Source organism: Microtus pennsylvanicus, chromosome 6, assembly GCF_037038515.1.
Source record: "Microtus pennsylvanicus isolate mMicPen1 chromosome 6, mMicPen1.hap1, whole genome shotgun sequence".
In the NCBI taxonomy this organism is placed as follows: Eukaryota; Metazoa; Chordata; class Mammalia; order Rodentia; family Cricetidae; genus Microtus; species Microtus pennsylvanicus.
In genome coordinates this window covers 122,223,694-122,243,783 of record NC_134584.1, presented here as the reverse complement: position 1 = coordinate 122,243,783, position 20,090 = coordinate 122,223,694, and the positions used below count along the sequence as shown (strand labels likewise).

General features: G+C 48.7%; 1 protein-coding gene and 1 pseudogene across 2 annotated transcripts; one reads left to right on the top strand and one right to left on the bottom strand.

Annotated features, from left to right (window-relative positions):
- Positions 1-2,658: 2,658 nt before the first annotated feature.
- Positions 2,659-19,024, top strand: LOC142852586 (sulfotransferase 2B1-like). Of its 2 annotated transcripts, none has more exons than XM_075977573.1 (7): positions 2,659-2,746; positions 3,340-3,500; positions 11,713-11,927; positions 13,568-13,694; positions 13,837-13,931; positions 18,118-18,298; positions 18,824-19,024. In XM_075977573.1, the coding sequence occupies exons 2-7, from the start codon at positions 3,359-3,361 to the stop codon at positions 18,937-18,939; spliced, it is 876 nt and encodes a 291-aa protein (XP_075833688.1). In that variant the 5' UTR covers positions 2,659-2,746; positions 3,340-3,358; the 3' UTR covers positions 18,940-19,024. The 2 variants fall into 2 exon arrangements, with proteins under 2 accessions (XP_075833688.1, XP_075833689.1); XM_075977574.1 differs by having other exon boundaries at positions 2,675-2,746; positions 3,411-3,500.
- LOC142852588 (large ribosomal subunit protein eL32-like) lies at positions 16,458-17,138 on the bottom strand (annotated as a pseudogene).
- Positions 19,025-20,090: the final 1,066 nt, after the last annotated feature.

Sequence of the window (20,090 nt, the reverse complement as noted above, 5' to 3'; positions counted from 1 at the left end):
AGATACTCCAGAACTGGGGTTAAAGACGGCTGTGAGCCACCATGTGAGTGCTGGGAGCTAAAACCCTGGTCCTTTCCAAGAACAAGTGCTCTTAACTGCTAAGTTATCTCTCTAGCTCCTGCTTTGACACTAGGTCTTTCGTGGCCTAGGCTGGCCTCAAGCTTCCTTTGTAACTGAGGAGGGTCTTGAACTCGCACCTGCCTTCCTCCACCTCCGGTGTGCTAAGATTACAGGCTTGCAGCTTTACACCAGTTATTGTTTGCAGCTCTCAAGGCTGAGCATGTCAAGATCTAGAAGACCCACTTCTCGGTTTATAAATGACCACCTTCCCTTGTTCTCTGCATGGGGAACAGCAGGTCTTGTATGTCTTAAGAGGGCACTGATACATGACTTGATTGTGCACACCTGTAATCCCAGCACTTTGAAGGCTGGGTAGGAGGAGCTTGAGTTTTAGGGCTACATAGGGATACCCTGTCTCAAAAAAAATAAAAATAAAACAACTAAGTAAAGGTAGAGAATAAACAAACAAGCAAACAAATACACTAATCTCATTCACGACTAATACAAGGAGGCTTCATCCTTACTGCCTCCCAAAGGTCCACCTCCTGGTACCATCTTATTGAGGATATGGATTTAAGCATATGAATTTGGGGGTTGGGATACAAATATTCATTCCATAATGGAAGTTATATGAATTAAATCTTTTAAATTAATTTTAATTTATGTGTGTGATTGTTTTGTCTGCACGTATGTATTTGTACCATGTGGGTGCAGTATTGTTGATGGCCGGAAGAATGTCCTAGCCATCAAAACCCCAGGACTGGAGCTACAGATAGTTGTGAGACACGTACTGGGAACTAAACAACTGAATCCAGGTCCTCTTCAAGAGTGCAAAGTGAGCTGGGAGGGCGGTGGTGCACACCTTTAATCCCAGCATTCAGGAGGCAGAGACAGGCGGATCTCTGAGTTTGAGGCCAGCCTGGTCTACAAGAGCTAGTTCCAGTACAGGTTTCAAAGCTACAGAGAAACCCTGCCTTGGGAGAGGGGGGGGGGGATGAAGAGTACAAAGTGCTATTAACCGCTGGCTCTTCTCTCTAGTACCCACCCCTTCTGAGACAGGGTCTCCTGTAGCCCAAGCTGATCTCAAATTCACTAGATAGCTGAGGACCTTAAATTTTTTGTTCTTTCTACCTGCTGAGTGCTGGGATTACAGGCATGTATCACCAAGTATATACAATGCCAGAGACTGAATCTAGGGTTCATGAATGCTAGGCAAGCCCTCTTCCAACTGAGCTACATCTATATGAATTACATCTCAACAAAGTCATTAAACAGGGCTGGGCGGTGGTGGTGCGCTCCTTTAATCCCAGCACTCGGGAGGCAAAAGCAGGTGGATTTCTGTGAGTTCGAGGCCAGCCTGGTCTACAAGAGCAAGTTCCAGGACAGGCTCCAAAGCTACAGAGAAACCCAAAGTCTCGAAAAAACAAAAACAAACAAACAAAATCATTACCTGGAAACAGCCCTGATGTCCATCAACACACGGGGGGGGGGGAGGAACAGCTGAACAAATATCTAAACAATGGAACAGAGCACAACCGTGTAGACGAACTGTCTGTACATACAACTACACAGATGAAGGTCATAAAGAACACATAGAGGAACCAACCCAGTGATAGTCACTGGCACAGATGAAATGAGGGAGGATGATGGGAAGGACACAGGTTTCTGTGGAGAGGCCCGCAGGGCGTTAGGACTCCTGAACTGTCGTCTGTCCCAGTCCTTCCTGTGGTAATCACATGGTGTGTGAATTAGTGGAATCTGGTTAGCTGAACCTGTGGAGAACTTGGCTATTGTCTGGGTTTGAGGTGGTGAGCTGATGTTTCCCTGGGAAAATCTGAAAAGAGGGACCAAGGGCTGGAGCTACACTTTAAAGGACAGGCAAGGACAGGTGGACATCAGGTCAGTGTGTGCTTCATGGGTGTGTAGATCATGACTTACTCTTCACTTGTAGGACAAAGGGCTTGGAGCCCAGGTGCTGCACTACAGCATCACAGGTCAAAGTGAAACAAAAAACCCAAACCAAACAAACAAAAAAGCAAACACCCTAAGCAAACGGAAGAAGTTTTACTCAGTTGTATAAAAATCTCCAGGACACTGGTTGCTGCAAGTAGCACATTAAGTTCTGTGCTTCTTGGCAGCTGCCTGAGACAGTGAGGCCAGCGGGAGGTCCTGGTGGTGCGGGAGATGAAAACGTCTTTCCTGGATGCACTTTGTTAGCACACTGATCACTTTGTACTGAACTACTACTTACCACAACTGTCAAACTTATACAAACAGCATGGCTTCTAGGGAGGCAAACAAAGCTGCCCTTCTTGTGTTGTCAGAATACAGAGAAAGGGATGCTGCATTTCCCACTCCAGGGTCCCCTCCTGGCCAGCACCTCCACAGGGGAGCATTTTTGAAACAGAAAAATTGTGTCATTCCCAGTCACTTATTAAATTGTACTTTAATCTGCTCAAATCTTCTGTTCTGAAAATTATCCATTTGTTGCTTGCCGATGAGGGCGCTCTTCCAAGTCCCTCAAACTGTGGTTGGGGGCGGGGCACCCCACAGTCATCTGTTCCAGGGCCCTGCAACTCGAGGGTGGAGCCTCTTTGGAGCTGCCCAACTAGAGCCTGAGCCACGATTTTTAAGGGCTGGGCTGCTTGCAGACAGCGAGGCACCGCTCACAGAGAAGGACTTTGTGGTGAGTGGGGATCCCTAGGGGACACGGGAGATGGGGCTAGTGTCAGAGGCTGCTCCAGGATTCAGCAGAAGCGTTCTTGTCAACCCAAGCAGGGCAGCTGAGTGGGAAGACTGAAGGGTGGGAACCTTCTCTCTGCTAGATAGGGCCTCTGGACACAGTTCCCACTACAGCTTTGGGGCCTCTGGGAGTGAGACAAGCAGCTCCCAAGTCCACAAGGATATTCATAACATGTCACCAAGCCCACAAGTTTACTGCTGAGGCGCAGCAGCCCTGCATACAAGTGGCCAAGAACTGGCGGCCAAGGCAGAATTCTGCCTAGCAAAGGTCCACACTTTTAAGGTCAGAGAGATGCTACACAGCCCAAAGCTAGAGCACAGAGATCTGTACTCCTGGAGAGGACTGGGGCCTTCCTTGGCCCAGACGACAGGTAATTCTGACCAAGGTTCCGACATGGCCCTGCAAAGGTGCCTGAGAACGACACCAGCGGCCACCTTGTATGGACCTAGCTCCACCTTTTAGTGATGGAACAGCAGACTGACTTGCGCCTGCTGGGAAGAGCTTGGGCCCTGGATAACAGACTCCTTCACCTCCAGCCCCACTCCCAGCACCAGCATGAATGAACTCATGAACACCACTGTAATCTTCGATGGCATCCGCTTCCCAGGGTTCATTCACACTCTGGAGTCCCTGAAAGCGGCCTCTGCTTTCCAGTTCCAGGACAAAGACGTTCTCTTGGTGACATTCCCCAAGTCAGGTGAGAGATGGGGACTGGGACAAGGAGCATGAGCAATGCAGGGACGTCAGTGTTACCTTCCTCCCATGGGGTCTTGTTCCCTTTCTTAGACCCCCTACACCCCACCGTCACCCCCCGTCACCTGTGATTCTGGTGTGAGCTGTAGGGTTGCCTCTCTGGCCTGAGTCTATACATGTCTGTAACCCGCCAGCTCCATGGAGCCCCCAGTAGCAGCTCTGGTCAGTGATTCTTCTATCTAGCAGCCTCAGGAGCTGTAGGGTGTCCTTTTCCTGGGCACCAGCAGCCTCCCGCATACCTTTGTCAGGTTCCCACCAACTTCTCTGATCTCGCTGCACTTGCCTGAACATGCTCCTGAGAGCCTGTGGAAAGATGCTGGCCGTGATGTGGGGTGCGTGCTGAGAACCTGGCTCCATCTGGGGTGCTCTTAGGCACGCGGTCTTTTAAGAATAAGCTTTGCCTTGCCCTGAGCCATGCTGAGGTGGATGGTGTCTGTCTCCCTACTGAAGTGTGTTGATGTGGGGACAGGAACCCTCTAACCACACAGCAATGCCTGCCTGCTTTCCCTTCATCCAATGTGGCCGGGGTGCCAGCATGGTTCTGCAAGACTCTGCACGACCATCCTCTCCCTCTTGAATCCATAAGGATAGGCACCAAAGGTAAGGATTCCAGTCAGGGGTCGAGCTTGCCTTTGTCTCTTGGGGCCATAATGCCTATTAAGAGTAGGATATGCCTCCTGTGACTTGGTCACCAGGGCCACAGGATGAGCCAACAGTTCAGCAGATAGGGCCAGCTGTCCCTCCTACACTCCACATTCCTGCCTCCTCTTCCTCCTACGCCAGACCTGCATCCCCTCTACCCCACATAGCTGTCCTGCTTTGAAGCCACCTTGTTCCCTCCCTTTGCTCCTCTCCCCTCCCCCTGCTCCCTGGATCAGAGCCCTCCCTCCCTTCACATCTCACCGCAGCTACCCACCCAGGGGCCTGGTCTGTGTGCCCGGGCTGCCCACCAGAAGGAATGCAGTGGGTGGGCTGGGACCCAATAGGCTGTGCCTACAGCTGTCCCTCTCTAGCCTCCTGCAGGAGAGGGCAGCAGAGCTATGGGCCCTAAGTCCTGCCTCGGTGGGTCCTGGATCCAGAGAGTCAGTTTCACTGTGTGGGATCATGGGTGGGGAGGGTCATCCCTCAATAACCCTGTGAGCAGATCCCGATAGAGCAGGGCCTGGTCTGTAGCTGGCCAGATACACTGGTGGCCCTGCAGGCGGGCGGGAGGAAAGGGCCACGCCTGCTCTGAAGAGCCTTTCCTGGCTTGCGTTTGTTTAAACTGGCTCTGTCTGACTTGGAAAAGGTGGCAGTAACCTTCCTCCCCATTCTGAAAGCTAAAGAAGCTAAGGGAGGGCCCTGTGGCCTCCCATTCCCTTCTAGGACCCTAACTAAGATTGGATATCTCTGAAGGGAACCCCAGGACAGGGCGACTGCTTGAGGGGAAAGACCCTGCACAGCTCCCCAGAGTCCCCTCCTTTTTGCCCGTGGCCTAAGCTTCTTACAAATGTCTGAAGTAGAGAAAGTCACAGCTCAGTGAAGTGTTTGCTTGATGTAGGTGAGGGCCTAAGTTACATTTATTGTTTTGTTTTGTTTTTTTTCCAAGACAGGGTTTCTCTGTGTAACAGTCCTGGCTGTCCTAGAACTTGCTCTGTATACCAGGCTGCCCTCGAACTCACAGAGAGCCATCTGTCTCTGCCTCCTGAGTGCTGGGATTAAAGACGTGCGCCACCACCACCCTATGTTTTGGTTACATTCTTAACAAAGAAGAACAGATAGGCTTTTTGAAAAGACCATAACCTAGGTTTGAATGTTCTGGAACATTCAGTTAAAAACTGGTAGTGAGCCAAGTGTGGTGTTACACACCTTTAATCCTAGAATTCTGGAGGCAGAGGATGGCAGATCTCTATGAGTTCAAAGCTAGCCTGGTCTACTACCAGTCAGAGCTACACAGAGAGATCTTGACCAAAAAACAAATAAGCCGGGCAGTGGTGGCGCACGCCTTTAATCCCAGTACTCAAGAGGCAGAGGCAAGTGGATCTCTGTGCATTCAAGTCCAGCCTGGTCTACAGAGTGAGTTCCAGGACAGTCAGAGCTATACAGAGAAAAACCTGTCTTAAAATAAACAAAAGAAAAACACAACCGTATTTACCAGAACAATCTCTGAACTTCATAAATCAGCTGAAACTCTTCTGGCCTCATCTCACTCCTCTGCCTCGCTTGATGGAGTCAGGGCAGCAGCATCCATACCGAGGAGGTCCCAAGCCACCATGCGGCGAGCATCCATCTCATCCCAGGGCCCTCCTGTAGTGTGGAGCGGTAGGCCGCCTTCCTGCCACCCGGCCGCCTGGCTAGCTTATGCCCAGAAATAATTACACGGAAACTGTATTCTTTTTTAAACACTGCCTGGCCCATTATTTCCAGCCTCTTATTGGCTAATTCTCACGTCTCGATTAACCAATTTCTAATAATCTGTGTAGTACCACGAGATGGTGTCCTTTTTTTTTTTTTTTTTTTTTTTTTTTTGGTTTTTCAAGACAGGGTTTCTCTGTGGCTTTGGAGCCTATCCTGGAACTAGCTCTGTAGACCAGGCTGGTCTCGAACTCACAGAGATCCGCCTGTCTCTGCCTCCCTAGTGCTGGGATTAAAGGACTGCGCCACCACCATCGCCCGGCCACGAGATGGTGTCTTATCAGGAAGGATTCTAGTCTATATCTAGTCTATATCTGGGGTCGGAGAATCATAGCAACTGCCTGACTCAGCTTCTTTCTCCCAGCATTCTGTTCTGTCTACTCCGCTTACCTAATTTTCTGTCTTATTAAAGGGCCAAGGCAGTCTCTTTATTTAACCAATGAAATTAACGCAAAACAGAAGACTCCCCCTCATCACCCTCCAGTACTCAGCAGTAATGGTAGAGGTAGGCTCAGACACAGTCCGACCAAGCAGGAAGTTGGCATGTAAGAGTCAAGTGTTCTTCGGCCAGCTCTGTCTTCTGTTTCCACAGTGGAGCCTCTTCCTCTTTGCCCTGCCTCACGGTCCTGCATCTGATGCCTTCCTGACAGACCTAGGCCCACATTCGCCTCTCTTCTCTCCTTGTCTGTCCCCTCATGGGGTAGGAGAGATTCTGCTGTAAGGATTGGCTTGAGGAGCTTTAGATGGAAATCGTCAGAGTCCAGTGTCATCCCAGGGTCCCTGTAGAACAGAGCATAAGGCTCAGAGATGGGAAAGGAGATGTGATGAGAAAAGCAGGGAGGCATGGAGAAGCTGCAGTGCTGCTTTTGGAGTTGGGAGAGACAGCGTGGAAGGAATAGGGTAGCCCCAAGAAGCTGGAACGGTCACAAGGAAACATGACCTCAAGTGTCAGCTCTGCTATCACCCTGATTCCAGAAGCAGAGTATGAGTTGCGTTGTTGAAAGCCACTTATGTGGTGGTTAGTTGTTACATTTATTTGTGTGTGTGTGTGTGTAGTGTGGTGTGTTCAAGCACACACTGCTCAGTGCCTGTATGGAGGTCAGATGGCAGCTTTGTGTGTGTAGTGTGGTGTGTTCAAGCACACACTGCTCAGTGCCTGTATGGAGGTCAGACGGCAGCTTTGTGTGTGTAGTGTGGTGTGTTCACGCACACACCGCTCAGTGCCTGTATGGAGGTCAGACGGCAGCTTTCAAGAGTTGTTCTTCTCTCCCCACCATGTAGGTGCAATTTTTCAAATTACCGACGAACATAAACCACAGTGACAGACACAGACAAACTGACAAACATTAAGGCGAGCTCGTTCTTACCTCCAACTGGGTCCAGAACGGGTCTGGGGGCGACCTGATTCCTGGCCAACGCACCAAATGTTGGACCTTAAAGTCCAGTTACCGAGGAGGAGTTGCCCCAAGAAACCATTCACACTGCAGTTGTTGCAAAAGCAAGAGGAATTTTAATTGGCTGGCGCGTCAGGGTCCCTCAGCTGCAGGAGGTGAAGGATCCCGAGTGGCTGTTACAGGCTACTTTTAAAGGAAAGAACCGCAGAAGCAAAGGGGGAATCCAGGAGTTGTTTGTCAACTATTGTGACAGGCTTGTTTATTGATCAGCTAACTATGATTGGTCGTTGCTATGGCGATTGCTGGGTTGGTTGAGCAAGGAGGAACATCTGCAGGTTGTTTTGCCCCAGTTCTAGGTACTGGCTCTATTTGGAGAAAAACTGCAGAGGGATGGAAAATACCTGGGAAAGTACTCACAGCTTCAGTGCACGTGGGTGATTAGCAGGTTCCTGGTTCCCGGGGGGGGGGGGGCAGTTATGCTGCAATGCCTCAGAAATGTCTCAGAGTCTTTCAGTTCCCAAGGGAGTTTATCAGGCTTGCTGGCAAGCCTCTTTACCCATTGAGCTGTCTCACCAGTCAAGCTGGGGGTGATTTGCTACAGCAGCTATACCAGGGGGTCTGAGGAGGACGCTTGACCACTGCCTCCGTGTCCAGAATCACATGCCACACTTAGCACCGTACCAGGGCAAGTCCCTCACCATTTGGAGTAAACAGAGGCCTGAGCAGGTTACTGAGCGGACGTTCAACTGCTCAGGACCGGGTCTTGCTTTGCCAGAGCACAGGCGGCCCTGTGTGTCTCCCTCTCCCTTCTCAGAAATCCTGCTTTTGTGTCTACTCCTGATCAACGTAGGGGCCGCTCGTGTACCCCAGGCTCCCAGAGCCTGACCAGCTCTGCACAATGAGAGAACACCCAGCCCTCAGGAACACTCACACCTGCCTGCTCCAGAGGGCCCAGAGACAGCTGCAAAACTCTGCCGTCTCCATGAAAGAATGAATGATGTCAGAAATGTGCCGTGAGGCAGGAGGGTGGGAAACGCCAGCCTTCTCTGGACGCCGCTTCTGCTCAGCTTCAGTATGACTCCAGACCCTTTCAACGACACCTTTTACATTCTATCTCCTTGATACAGTCAGGTCATTTCCCCGTTATTTGGTTTTTTGTTTTGGTTTTGTTTTTATGGTTTTTTGAGACAGGGTTTCTCTGTGTAGCTTTGGAGCCTGTCCTGGAACTAGCTCTTGTAGACCAGGCTGGCCTCGAACTCACAGAGATCTGCCTGCCTCTGCCTCCCAAGTGCTGGGATTAAAGGCGTGCACCACCACCGCCCGGCCTTCTCCATTATTTGTGATCACAAATGAGGTCATACTCAGTAGTTGTCTAAAAATATTAAAGAGAAGAGTCTAGAAATCACTAACTACTGTCTTAAATTGTGTAGTAAAAGCCTCACACTGTCTGCTTCTTCCAGCCTCGAATGTGGATTGTCCAGTGTAGCTATGCTGTATACGGAACTGGTCCCATTGATCTCTTAGCGAAGTTCCCAGTTACCAAATTCATAGCCACAGAACCCAATGCTTGTGTTCGAGTTGCCCTCAGTCCCAAAGGACGTGAGCAATGATGCCGTCCCACGCAGACAAAGAGGCCAAAGAGGGCTTCCTTCCCTGAAAACGTACAAGTTTTCAACCTAATGAGAAAAAGACAAGATCATCTCAGGTTGCTAAGGTCTATGAAAAAAACAAAACAAAACCGTGAAATTGTGAAGAAGGTAAAAAAACTCAAGCTAGTTTTGCTGTTCCCACAGAGTGAGGTCACCCTTGAGGCAACATGGAAAAAGCATTGAAGTTGTGTAGGTCCTGAGCTTGGCAGTGAGTGTCCCGTGGGGAAGGCGTCAGGATGGCTCCGCTGCTCCCAGAACTAAGGGACAGAGCAGCCCTGGTGAGCCTGGGGAGCAAGCAGTAGTCCCCAGCCTGGGGCCAGAGGAGACACAGCGAGAAAAAAAGGCTCTAAATAGGTGGAAGAAATGGTTGAGACTGGGCGTTGTGGCACACACCTTTAATCCCAGCACTTGTGAGGCAAAGTTGAATCTCTGATTTTGAGGCCAACCTGTTTTACAGAGTGAGTTCCAGGACAATCAGGGCTGTTACACAGAGAAACCCTGTCTCAAATTGAACCCCCCCCCCAAAAAAAAGGAAAAAAGAAATGGTTGATGGCGGTATGCTGTAATTAATCTTGATGTGTGATGTTTTTATTTAAGGATTTATTTATTTATTTAGGGAGAGAGTCTCTCTGTGTTGCTATGGCTGTACTGAAACTTCCTATGTAGACCAGAGGCTGGCCTAGAACTCAAAGATATCCCTGGCCTTTGCTAGAATTAAAGACATGTCCCACCATGCCCCAGTCCAAGGCATTTTTATAATAAATTTTATGAAAGAAAAAAATGTAAGGCTGGGAGAATGTGTTCCCATAACCTCTGTTACAGAGCATTTTTTTTTTTCAAAGACAGGGTTTCTCAGTAGCTATGAAACCAGTCCTGGAACTCACTTTGTGGACCAGGCTGGTCTTGAACTCACAGAGATTCACCTGCCTCTGCCTCCCGAGTGCTGGGAGTAAAGGCGTGTGCCACCACCGCCCAGCTCGATATTATTTTACAACGAAAGAGGAAACTGCCTGTTTGTTTGCAATGTTCACACTTGGTTTATTTCTGTGTGGTGTGAAGATCTCACGCCGCGTTTAACCAGACAGCTATCTGTTGACCCAGAGGGGTTGTGCTGGACCGTAGCTCTGAACTTAACTTTCCTGACTCCCTTGTGTGTCTTACTGGGCTTCCCGTGGGAGCCACTGTTGTTCTTGGGCCTGGCTGCCATGTGTTTCTTTTCAGTGTAATCAGCATCAGTTTGTCTAACTCTGTAGAAACCTGAGGGTATTTTTATTGGAATTGTGTTTGATTTGCAGATTAGCATGGAAGAACTGGTCTGTTTATTTTGTCAAGACATCCTGTCAAAGGACAGAGGATTCTCCATCTGCCCAGTCCACCCCCATGTCTTCACAGAGGCGGGAACACTCTTCCCACAAAGCCTTTACACATTCCTTGCTCTTGGTCTCTGTCCCTGCTATCGTAGGGCTTTCTCTGCTCTTTCACCTCTAAACTGCTGCTGTGGGGTACATGAGGACAACTGGCTTTTTTTTTATTTAAAAAAAAGTTTATTTATGATTTTTTTTATGTATGGGATACTTTCTGCATGTTTGTCTTTATGATGCATGCATGCCTGGTGCCTGCAGAGGCCAGAAGAGGTTGTCACAGGCCTGGAATTGGAATTACAAACAGGTGTGAGCTTCCATATGGGTTCTGGGAATCAAATCCGCAACCTCTGAAAGAGCAGCCAGTGCTCTTAACTCCTGGGCTATTTCTCCGGTTCCAGGGCTCTGATTTTTTTCCCAAAGCATACCTTTTTCTTTTCTCTTTCTTTCTTTCCTTTTTTTGTTTCTACAGAGCAAGGACTGAAACCTAGGGCTTCATGACGCTAGGCAAGTGATCTACCCTTGAGCCTATCCCCAACCCCAAACATGCTTTTTAGTGACAAGCTAGGGCTGGAAGACAGAAACTGATACTAAAAACTAGAATTCTACTATAACAAAAAAAAAACACAAAAAAACAGTGAGATGTGTGGAAGAGATTTTAGGTGCACGCTAGGAAAAGCCTTCAGTGCCACAAGCAGGCAGTTCCGTAGTGAAAGCGTAGAAAGAAAAGAGAAAGGAGCTAGAGTTTGGCAATGGTAGAGCACTTACTTAATTCATACATAGCCCTGGGTTCCACCTATAGGACCCCAGGAAAGGGAGGAAGGGAGAAGACCGAAGGGGAAAAGGCCCAGGCTCTTTAGAAAATCCCTAAATTGAAGTTATCTATTTGCGGCAGAGGAGAGGGACTGGAAAACTCCTACTTGCACAGAATGTTAGCAGAAATAAAGACAATAAAAACTAAAGGCCAGGTAGTGGTGACGCACGCCTTTAATTCCAGCACTCAGGAGGCAGAGGCAGGCAGAACTCTTGGGTTCAAAGCCAGCCTTGTCTACCTAGTGAGTACTAGGACAGCCAGAGCTACATAGTGAGACCCTGTCATTGGTTAAGGTTTCAAATAGCAATAAGGACCACGTTATAGTGGCAGAGAATCAGCTGGCCAGGTTTGGGTTCTGTGGTCTGTGGAAGGTAGTACAGTGAGGGTGGGGGACTAGGCTTGCCTCAGAACCCTTGCCGTCCTGATCACACTGCTAACAATGCACCCAATCCATCTGTTACTCCGAGGGACAAAAGGAAAACTGGAATGTCTTAGGCAGAAGTGGGCACACCCCCATCTCCTGCCCCTACCCCTTGTCCTGCAGGTACCACATGGATGCAGCAAGTGCTGAGCCTTATCTTCTGTGAGGGCCACCTGTGGCCTATCCACCACCTCCCCAACTGGGCCCGCGTGCCTTGGATAGAGCAAGTCTCCTTTAGCCAACTCGTTTACGAGCTTAGAAGTTCCTGGCCTCGTCTGTTCACCTCTCACCTGAGTGCCAAAGTCCTGGCCCCGGCTCTGATGAAGTCCAAAGTCAAGGTAGGAAACAGGCACCTTCAGCGCCTCAGCGTTTGCGCAAGAGCCAAAGCTGAGTCAGGCTTTGGGGGTCAAAAGGGTCTGTAGTAATAAGAGTTGGTGGGGCTGCGTCTCTGGCACCCGGTCGCCCACACGGCTAGCCTTACCTGAAATAATTACACGGAAACTGTATTCTTTAAAACACCGCTTGGCCCTTTAGCTCTAGCCCTTACTGGCTAATTCTGATATCCCGATCAACCCATCTCTAATAATCTGTGAGCACCGGTCTTACCGGGAAAGATTCAGCATGTCTGACCTGGCGGCTTGCTCCATCGCGTCTGCTTCAGAGAGCAGAGCTATCACATCTACCCGGGAGAGGGGAGCATGGTGTCTCTGCTCCAGAGCAGAGCTGTCGAGTCTGAGCTCACTTCCTCTTCCTCCCAGCATTCTCTTCTGTTTACTCCACCCACCTATGTTTTAACCTATCAGGGCCAAGGCAGTTTATTTAATCAATGACCTTCCTCCATCAAGGGTCCAAAGGATTTAGTTCGCCTTCAAGTCTTGGGGTGAAGGACATGGAATACGGGAGGGTAGAATCAGCATCAGACTTAGGCTGGCATAGAGGCGGGGTCTATACAGCAGGAAGCTTCTGCCAGGCCAGTAGTGTAGCCAAGTCAGAAGCGGGAGGATGGGGTGGGTCAGGCAGGTTCGTTGTTCAGATGTAGTGAACGGCAGAGTCCTCCATCTTGACTACTTAGTGGTTGACTCTAGGGAAGAGAGGTCCCTTCCTACCTTGGTGGGGGTGGGAGACTGAAGAAACTCCAGTAGGTCTTGCAGACAGAGGTCCAGGAGACCTGGAGATTGGCGTAACTTTGATAGGCAAGGACCACTTACCTACTGTGGGGTGATGGTGGCCATCAGCTGCCTGGAACCTGAAAGGGTGAATAACAGTGCCCCCTGCAAGACAAAAAAAATGTAAATGTAACAATAAAGAAACCAGCAGGGTGGTGGTGGTGCACACCTTTAATCCCAGCACTTGGGAGGCAGAGGCAGGTGGATCTCTGTGAGTCCGAGGCCAGCCTGGTCTATAGAGCTAGTTCCAGGACAGCTAGGGCTGTTACACAGAGAAACCGTGTCTCAAAAAAAAAAAAAAAGGAAGGTAGAAAAAGAAACCAGCTGGGCAATGGTGGCACATGCCTTTAATACCAGCACTCAGGAGGTAGAGACAGATGGATTCCTGTGAGTTCGAGACTAGCCTCAGAGCAAGTTCTAGGACAGGCTCCAAAGCTACAGAGAAACCCTGTCTCGATAGACCAAAAAAGGAAGGGAGGGAGGGAGGGAGGGAGGGAGGGAGGGAGGGAGGGAGGGAGGGAAGAGAGAGAAGAGAAGGAAACGAAAAGAAAGAAAAGAAAAAGAGAGACCAAAAGATGCCCCAGGGGCTACCCACTCACTAGCCATACAGGACTCTCCCTACTGCTGCTCAGTGGCCATGCCTGGCATCCACTCATCACTACATTTTGGGGGAGTCCAGGACAACACTGTGCGACTCTTCCCACCCACACTTCTAGTCTGGAGTCAGAGTCCAGGGCTCAGCTAAGTCAGGTCATGGCAGCTGGGGAAGCCTTGGGCCTCAGAGCGCTGAGAACCAGGACTCTGTCCGCCAGGTGGTGTACGTGGCACGGAACCCCAAGGACACCCTTGTTTCCTTCTACCACTTCCACCGAATCGCAGGCTTCATGCCCGACCCCAGCTCCTTCGAAGACTTTGTGGATGAGTTTCTTGAGGGTACAGGTGGGTCTTGGGGACTGAGGGGGCTCACAGAGCCCCCTCCTTGTCACGGGGCTGGTGGGCAGCTTTGCGCCTTGTTCTAGCGACCTCTGAGGTCACCCCTGCTCCTCCTCCTGGGTCCCAGCTCTCTTTCTGTCTTCCTCAGGCTTCTTCGGTTCCTGGTTCGACCATGTGAAGGGGTGGCTGGGCCTCCAGAAGGACCTAAATTTGCTCTTTGTCACCTATGAGGAGCTGCACCAGGTGGGCCCTCCTTCCCCATAACCAACAGGCCACCTACAGCCAAGTCTTCCTCAGTCAAAGCCCTGGCATCCCCAGCCCTTCCAGAACATTCTGCGAAGCTTGTTTTCCTAAGACAGGACTACCAACGATATTGTGTTTTCACAATCTCTGGCTGCTCCTGATTCAGATACTCTCCAGCTTCCCCGAAGTAACGGCCATTGTGAGCCTTGTTGGTAGGAGATTCAAGCAATTTTTAATTTTTATCTTATGTGTATGAGTGTTCATCTTCATGTATGTCTGTGTACCAAGTGTGTGCCTGGTACCCAAGGAGGTCAGAAGAGGACACTGGATCCCTGGAACTGGTGTTAATAGACAGTTGCAGCATCTAGCACCATGTGGGTGCTGGGATTCGAACCCAGGTCCTCTACAAGAGCAATAAGTGTTCTTAACTTTGGAGACATCTCTCCAGGCTGAGATATACATTTAGAACTCTAAGATTGTGGGTCTGGGGAAACAGCTAAGTCAGGAAAGTGCTCCTGGAATGTGTGTGAGGACATGTGTTTGATCCCCAGAACCCACATCAAAAAGTCAGGGATGGGGATACACGCTGGGAGAGAGAGAGAGACAGTCAGATCCCCACGGCTCACTGGCCGGTCAGCCTGGTCTGTTTGGTGAGTTGAAGGTCAGTGATAGCCAGGCAGCGGTGGTGCACACCTTTAATCCCAGCCAGAGAGATGACTCAGTGGATAAAGGCTTTTGTTGGACCGGCTCAGTCCCTGAAACCCGTGTGGTAGAAGGGGAGAACTGGTCCCCGTTGGTCCCCACACATTGCCTTAACTTATATTTTCCATCTATTGCTGTTATTTTTGTGTTTATCCATCAGAGTAATTTTTGATTTGTATTTGACTGCATTTGAAAATTCAGATAAGCAAGCAGCCCCTGTGCTTCCTCCCGGAACAGACAGGCCTGATTACTCAGCCCACCCTGGCACAGCTAGCAAATTTGATGCGTGATGCTGGAGAACCTTGAGTTCCCTGAGCTGTTCCAATATTATGTGTAAACAGCAAGATTTTTAACTCAGAATAACAAGATGAAATCCACTTCTTCGCAGTATGTTTTAAATTATATCCACAAGGCTGACCTTTCAGACGCCTGCAACTCTGGCTCCAGCTGTTGAGACTGCGTGTGCTTAGGGATTTTTGGGAATCCAAGCTCTGTTGGGTCCTAGAAACTGTACACATTTGCCCCCCACCCTCACCCCCCGCAGACAACGTTGGCTTGGCCTCAAGACATTAAAACAAGGAGAACAAAGACGACCATAAATAGATTCGCAGCAGTAGAGGTTTGGGCCTTTCCAACTGAATGAGTTTTGCTGCAAAAAGTAAAGCTCGATCTTCAAGGCTTTTCTTGATCAAATTCTTTAAAGATGTGACATCTCTGAGTGCCAAACACAATGTGCTCTAAACACAAAAATATATTAATAATTGAGGTACAGTTTTCAAGATTTTTATACCCTGCTTCCAATCCTTGACAGTTGGTGGTATGGACCTGGTTGGACACCACTCGGCCACATTATCTGACAGGGACTGAGACCAAACATCCTGGCCTGGAATCCCCGGTTGTGTCTCTTTGGGCTTTGATTTCTGTGTTCCACAATGGACTGGGCTCTCCTACATCAGTCATTAATCAAGAAAATACTGTTTAGTCTGCAGGCCAGTCTCATGAAGGAGCTTCCTCAACATTCCCTCTTCCCAGACATGTCTAGGTTTGCATCAAGTTAACAGAAGCCACAAGAACAATTGACTCCTAGTTAACTTGACACAACAAAACTGTTAATAACCTTTCCTTTCTTATGTATTCAAAACATCTCAGATTAATAGCAAATCACAATATAAAATAAGACATTTATTTATCTATCTATTTATGTATTTTGTTTTTCAAGACAGGGTTTCTTTTTTTAAATATTTATTTATTTATTATGTATATAATATTCTGTCTGTATATATGCCTGCAGGCCAGAAGAGGGCACCAGATCTCATTACAGATGGTTGTGAGCCACCATGTGGTTGCTGGGAATTGAACTCAGGACCTTTGGAAGAGCAGGCAATGCTCTTAACCTCTGAGCCCAAGACAGGGTTTCTTACCGGGCGGTGGTGATGTATGTCTTTAATCTCAGCACTCAGAAGGTGGAGACAGAGGCAAATGGATCTCTGTGAGTTTAAGGCCAGCCTAGTCTATAGAATGAGTTCCAGGACAGCCAAGGATATACAGAGAACCCTGTTTTGAAGAAAGAAAGAAAGAAAGAAAGAAAGAAAGAAAGAAAGAAAGAAAGAAAGAAAGAAAGAAAAAGTCCTAGTCTTTAGAGATTCACATTCAAAGCTCAGTCTCTTCAAAACATCCAAAATCACTTTCAAAGTTCAAAGCATCTTGAAGAGGGAAGAATCAAACCATAGTCACAATTAAATCAAAGTCGAGCCAAAATCCAACAGTATAACACGTTCAGAGTCTGATGGTGGGGACCCACCCACAATCCTCTGGGCTCCAGAATGGCCTTAGCAACTCCACCTCTCCAGCTCTGCCAACCAAAGCATGCACTCCCATATGCATAAGTATGTGTGTTTGTATGTAGATATATATGTCTATGTGTATATGTGTGTATATGTGTGTGTATGCTTTCATATACACACATGTCATTAGTTTTTTTGTTTTGTTTTTTGGTGTTTTTTTTCAGTTTTTGTGATTTTATTTAACACAAATAAAACATGCACGCAAGCCATCTACTTATTTTCTTCGCTGCATAGCCTGGCGTTGGGACTGGTGACTCTGATGGCCGGCTATGCTGTTCTTTCTACAATGGCTTCTCAGTTATTGGAGGAAACACTGTGAGCAATCTCAGCACAGTAAGACTTGTGCACATCAGCAGCTCCTCCAGCTCCTTGACATTGTGGACCAGAAACTCCCAGAAACCACTAGGCAGCATGTGCTTGGTTTTCTTGTTGCTCCCATACCAACGTTGGGCATCAGGATCTGGCCTTGAATCTTCTCCGCACCCTGTCATCAGTACCTCTGGGTTTCTGCCAGTTTCGCTTAATTTTGACATCATGGTCTGACTGGTGCCGGATGAACTTCTCGGTCCTCTTTTTGACAATCTTGGGCTTCACCAGAGCCTGGAGGGCAGCCATGATGCCACAAAGGAGATGGCAGCCACCTCGCAGGCTGTGCCAAGGAAAAAGCGTTAGTTAGTTTTTTGAGGCAGGGTTTCTCTGTGTAGTTCTTGCTGACCTAGAAATTGCTACATAGACCAGGGTAGCCTTGAACTCACGGAGATCTACTTGTTTTTCCCTTCCCCATGGAGGGATTAAAGACAGCATGCACCACCACAACCGGATCCCTATGTAGTCTTTTTTTTTCTTCAGATTTATTAACCTTATTTTTTATGTGTGTAAATGTTTTACCCACATGTATGTCTGTGCACCACACACAATCCTAGTGCCCTCAGAGGTCAGAAGATGTCAGATCTCCTAGAACTGGAGTTGCAGACAGTTGTGAATTGCTGTGGGTGTACTGGGAATTGAACCTAGTTTCTCTGCAAAAACAAGAAGTTCTCTGAAGTGCTGAAACAGCTCTCCAGCCCCCCTTGCATTCTTAATGACAGTAAAATATTCCATGATATAGACATAGCTAAAATAAATCCCCTTCTTGGTTGGATTTTATCCTGTTTCCAGCTACTTCCTTTAACAGATAATACTAAATTGAATATGGTTGTTCATATTTCTAATTACCTGTACAAATTTTTAAAATATATCTGGGGGTATTGAGACAGGGTCTCTCTATATACTTCTGGATGTCCTGGAACTAACTCCCTATGTAGACCAGTCTGGCCTCGAACTCAGAGAGATCCACCTGACTCTGCCTGCTGAGTGCTGGGATTAAAGGCATGAGCCACTAAGCCTGGTTTATAACTTTTATTTTTAAACATGTGCTTATATGTGTGTCTATGTGGATACTTGTGCATTGGATCCCTTGGCGCGACAGTTACAGGTAGCTGTGAGTTGCTTGATGTGGGTGCTGGAAACTGAATTTGGGTCCTTTACAAGAGCAGTGTGTACTCATCCTTAACAGCTGAGATATTTCTCTAGTCCCTACTTGTATTATTTTAATGTCTTAACTATGTATTCTTCTGGGTTGGCTATCTTTCTGGGTCCAGGAACCCCGCCGTACCATCCAGAAGTTAAGTGAATTCCTGGAGCGCCCCCTGCGGCCAGAAGAGGAAGATGTCATACTCCAGCACTGCAGCTTCTCCTTCATGAGTCAGAGCAACATGGTCAACTACAGCCTTTTGTCCAACGAGATCATGGACCAAAGAAAGGGCAAGTTCCTGAGGAAAGGTAGGCCTCTCTCCCAGGCTCCATTCAAATGCCCAGGGCCCATTCTGGAACCAGTCAACATTCATCTTTTGTTTGTTTTGTTTTTTAAGACGACATCCCTATGTAGTCTTGGCTGTCCTGTAGACCAGGTTGGCCTCGAACTCACATGGTAGAGTAAGGGCAGATGGCATGAGTCAGACAGGAAGAGAAGACATCAGGAATACACCACAAGAGGCCCCTTCCTGCCTCTTTTACTCCTAAGGCTCCGATGCTCCCAGTTTCTGGTTACGTCACTTTTGACTCTACTCCCATACTTGATGATGACACCAGGCACTAGGTTAGGCCACTCTTATCCGCTCTTGACCCACTTCCAAATCAAGTCATGGTCCCAGGTGTCAGGTGGGAGGTGCACACGCCTCCTACAGGACATAATCCAAAGTATGGGGATGGAGAAACAGTGGTCAGACTCTCAGGGGTTGACTTGTGGTGTATTCCTGATGTCTTCTCTTCCTGTCTGACTCATGCCATCTGCCCTTACTCTACCAGGTGTTGTGGGGGACTGGAGGGAACACTTTACTCCTGAATTGAATAAGAAGTTCAACGCTGTCTACCAGTCCAAGATGGGTGACTCTGGTCTCTGCCTCCCCTGGACCATGGACTGACCCTTCTGACCCATCTGACCTGTCCTCCTACTCTGCTATGCCCCTGATCTAGCAATAAAAGCTCAGGACCATGCTGTGCAGACTACCCCAGCTCCAGTCTGGATCTGTCTACTTCATACCCTTCACCCTGGGACTTGAGAGAGAAGGGGATGTACACCCTCAGGATCCTCTTTTTTTCTCTAGAACTTGGGCATTTACTGGGCTGCCATCCCAAAGTTTTCTTCCGAACCCCCAGACATGACCTCCCTAGACCTTATAGCCTAGGATCATTCTTTCAGAGAGCAAAAGTAAAGATGTAGAAAACAGGGAAGTGCCTCTGGTGTTCCCTAGGAGACCAAATCTAAACCAGAGAAGTCAAAGTAAGTATTGGGAACAAACACCAATCAATCCAAGTAATGGGAAAGGTCTCTGCCCACTCACTGGGGCTCCCAGAGTATGTGGGCTGCTTACCAGTATGGCTGCCATCCCAGCCACATGTCCACAGCAGCAAGCTTCTGCTCTGGGAAGGAAGAAGGGTTGGCAGCTCTGGACAGAACTGGGCTCAAGTGGAGCCAGAAAAATCCCTTCTAGTCCTCCCTGTGCCAGTGAGCTGCCCATCCGCCTGCACTCTGTGGAATACTCTGATGGAAATATGACAAAGAGCCAGTCCTGGTTTAGAGCCAAGGCGTGCTCTGATCCAAGTAGCTGGCTCTAGTACAGGTTGATTCGGAGCTCCGTCCTGTTTTCCCTTAGCGCCAGTTCTACCAGCTGTCTGCTCACGCTCCGCAACGAGAACAACGCCCTCTAGACCCCTGGCCTTGGCTCAGCTATTGGGAAGGGTCCTTGTTTTCTTGCAGGACAGGGCTCCTGCTGCAGGAGCCATATGACCACATGAGTGAGTCAGGGTCTGGGTGCAGAACTGGAAACCCCTCTGCCTGTCCCAGTATGGAACACAAAGGCATCCAGATGCCAAGAAACTGAATCCTAGACATTGTGGCATTTGTGGCCAGTGCTCATCCCCAATGATAGCCCACAAGCAGGGAGGCACCAGGTCTGAGGCAGGACCCCCTCAGAGCCTTGGTGTCAAAAGCCAAGCCCAGCTTGCCTACCTCAGACCAGGGGTACCCTGGAATGAAATGCAGAGGCAGCATGGAGCCTACCCTAGGAGAGGC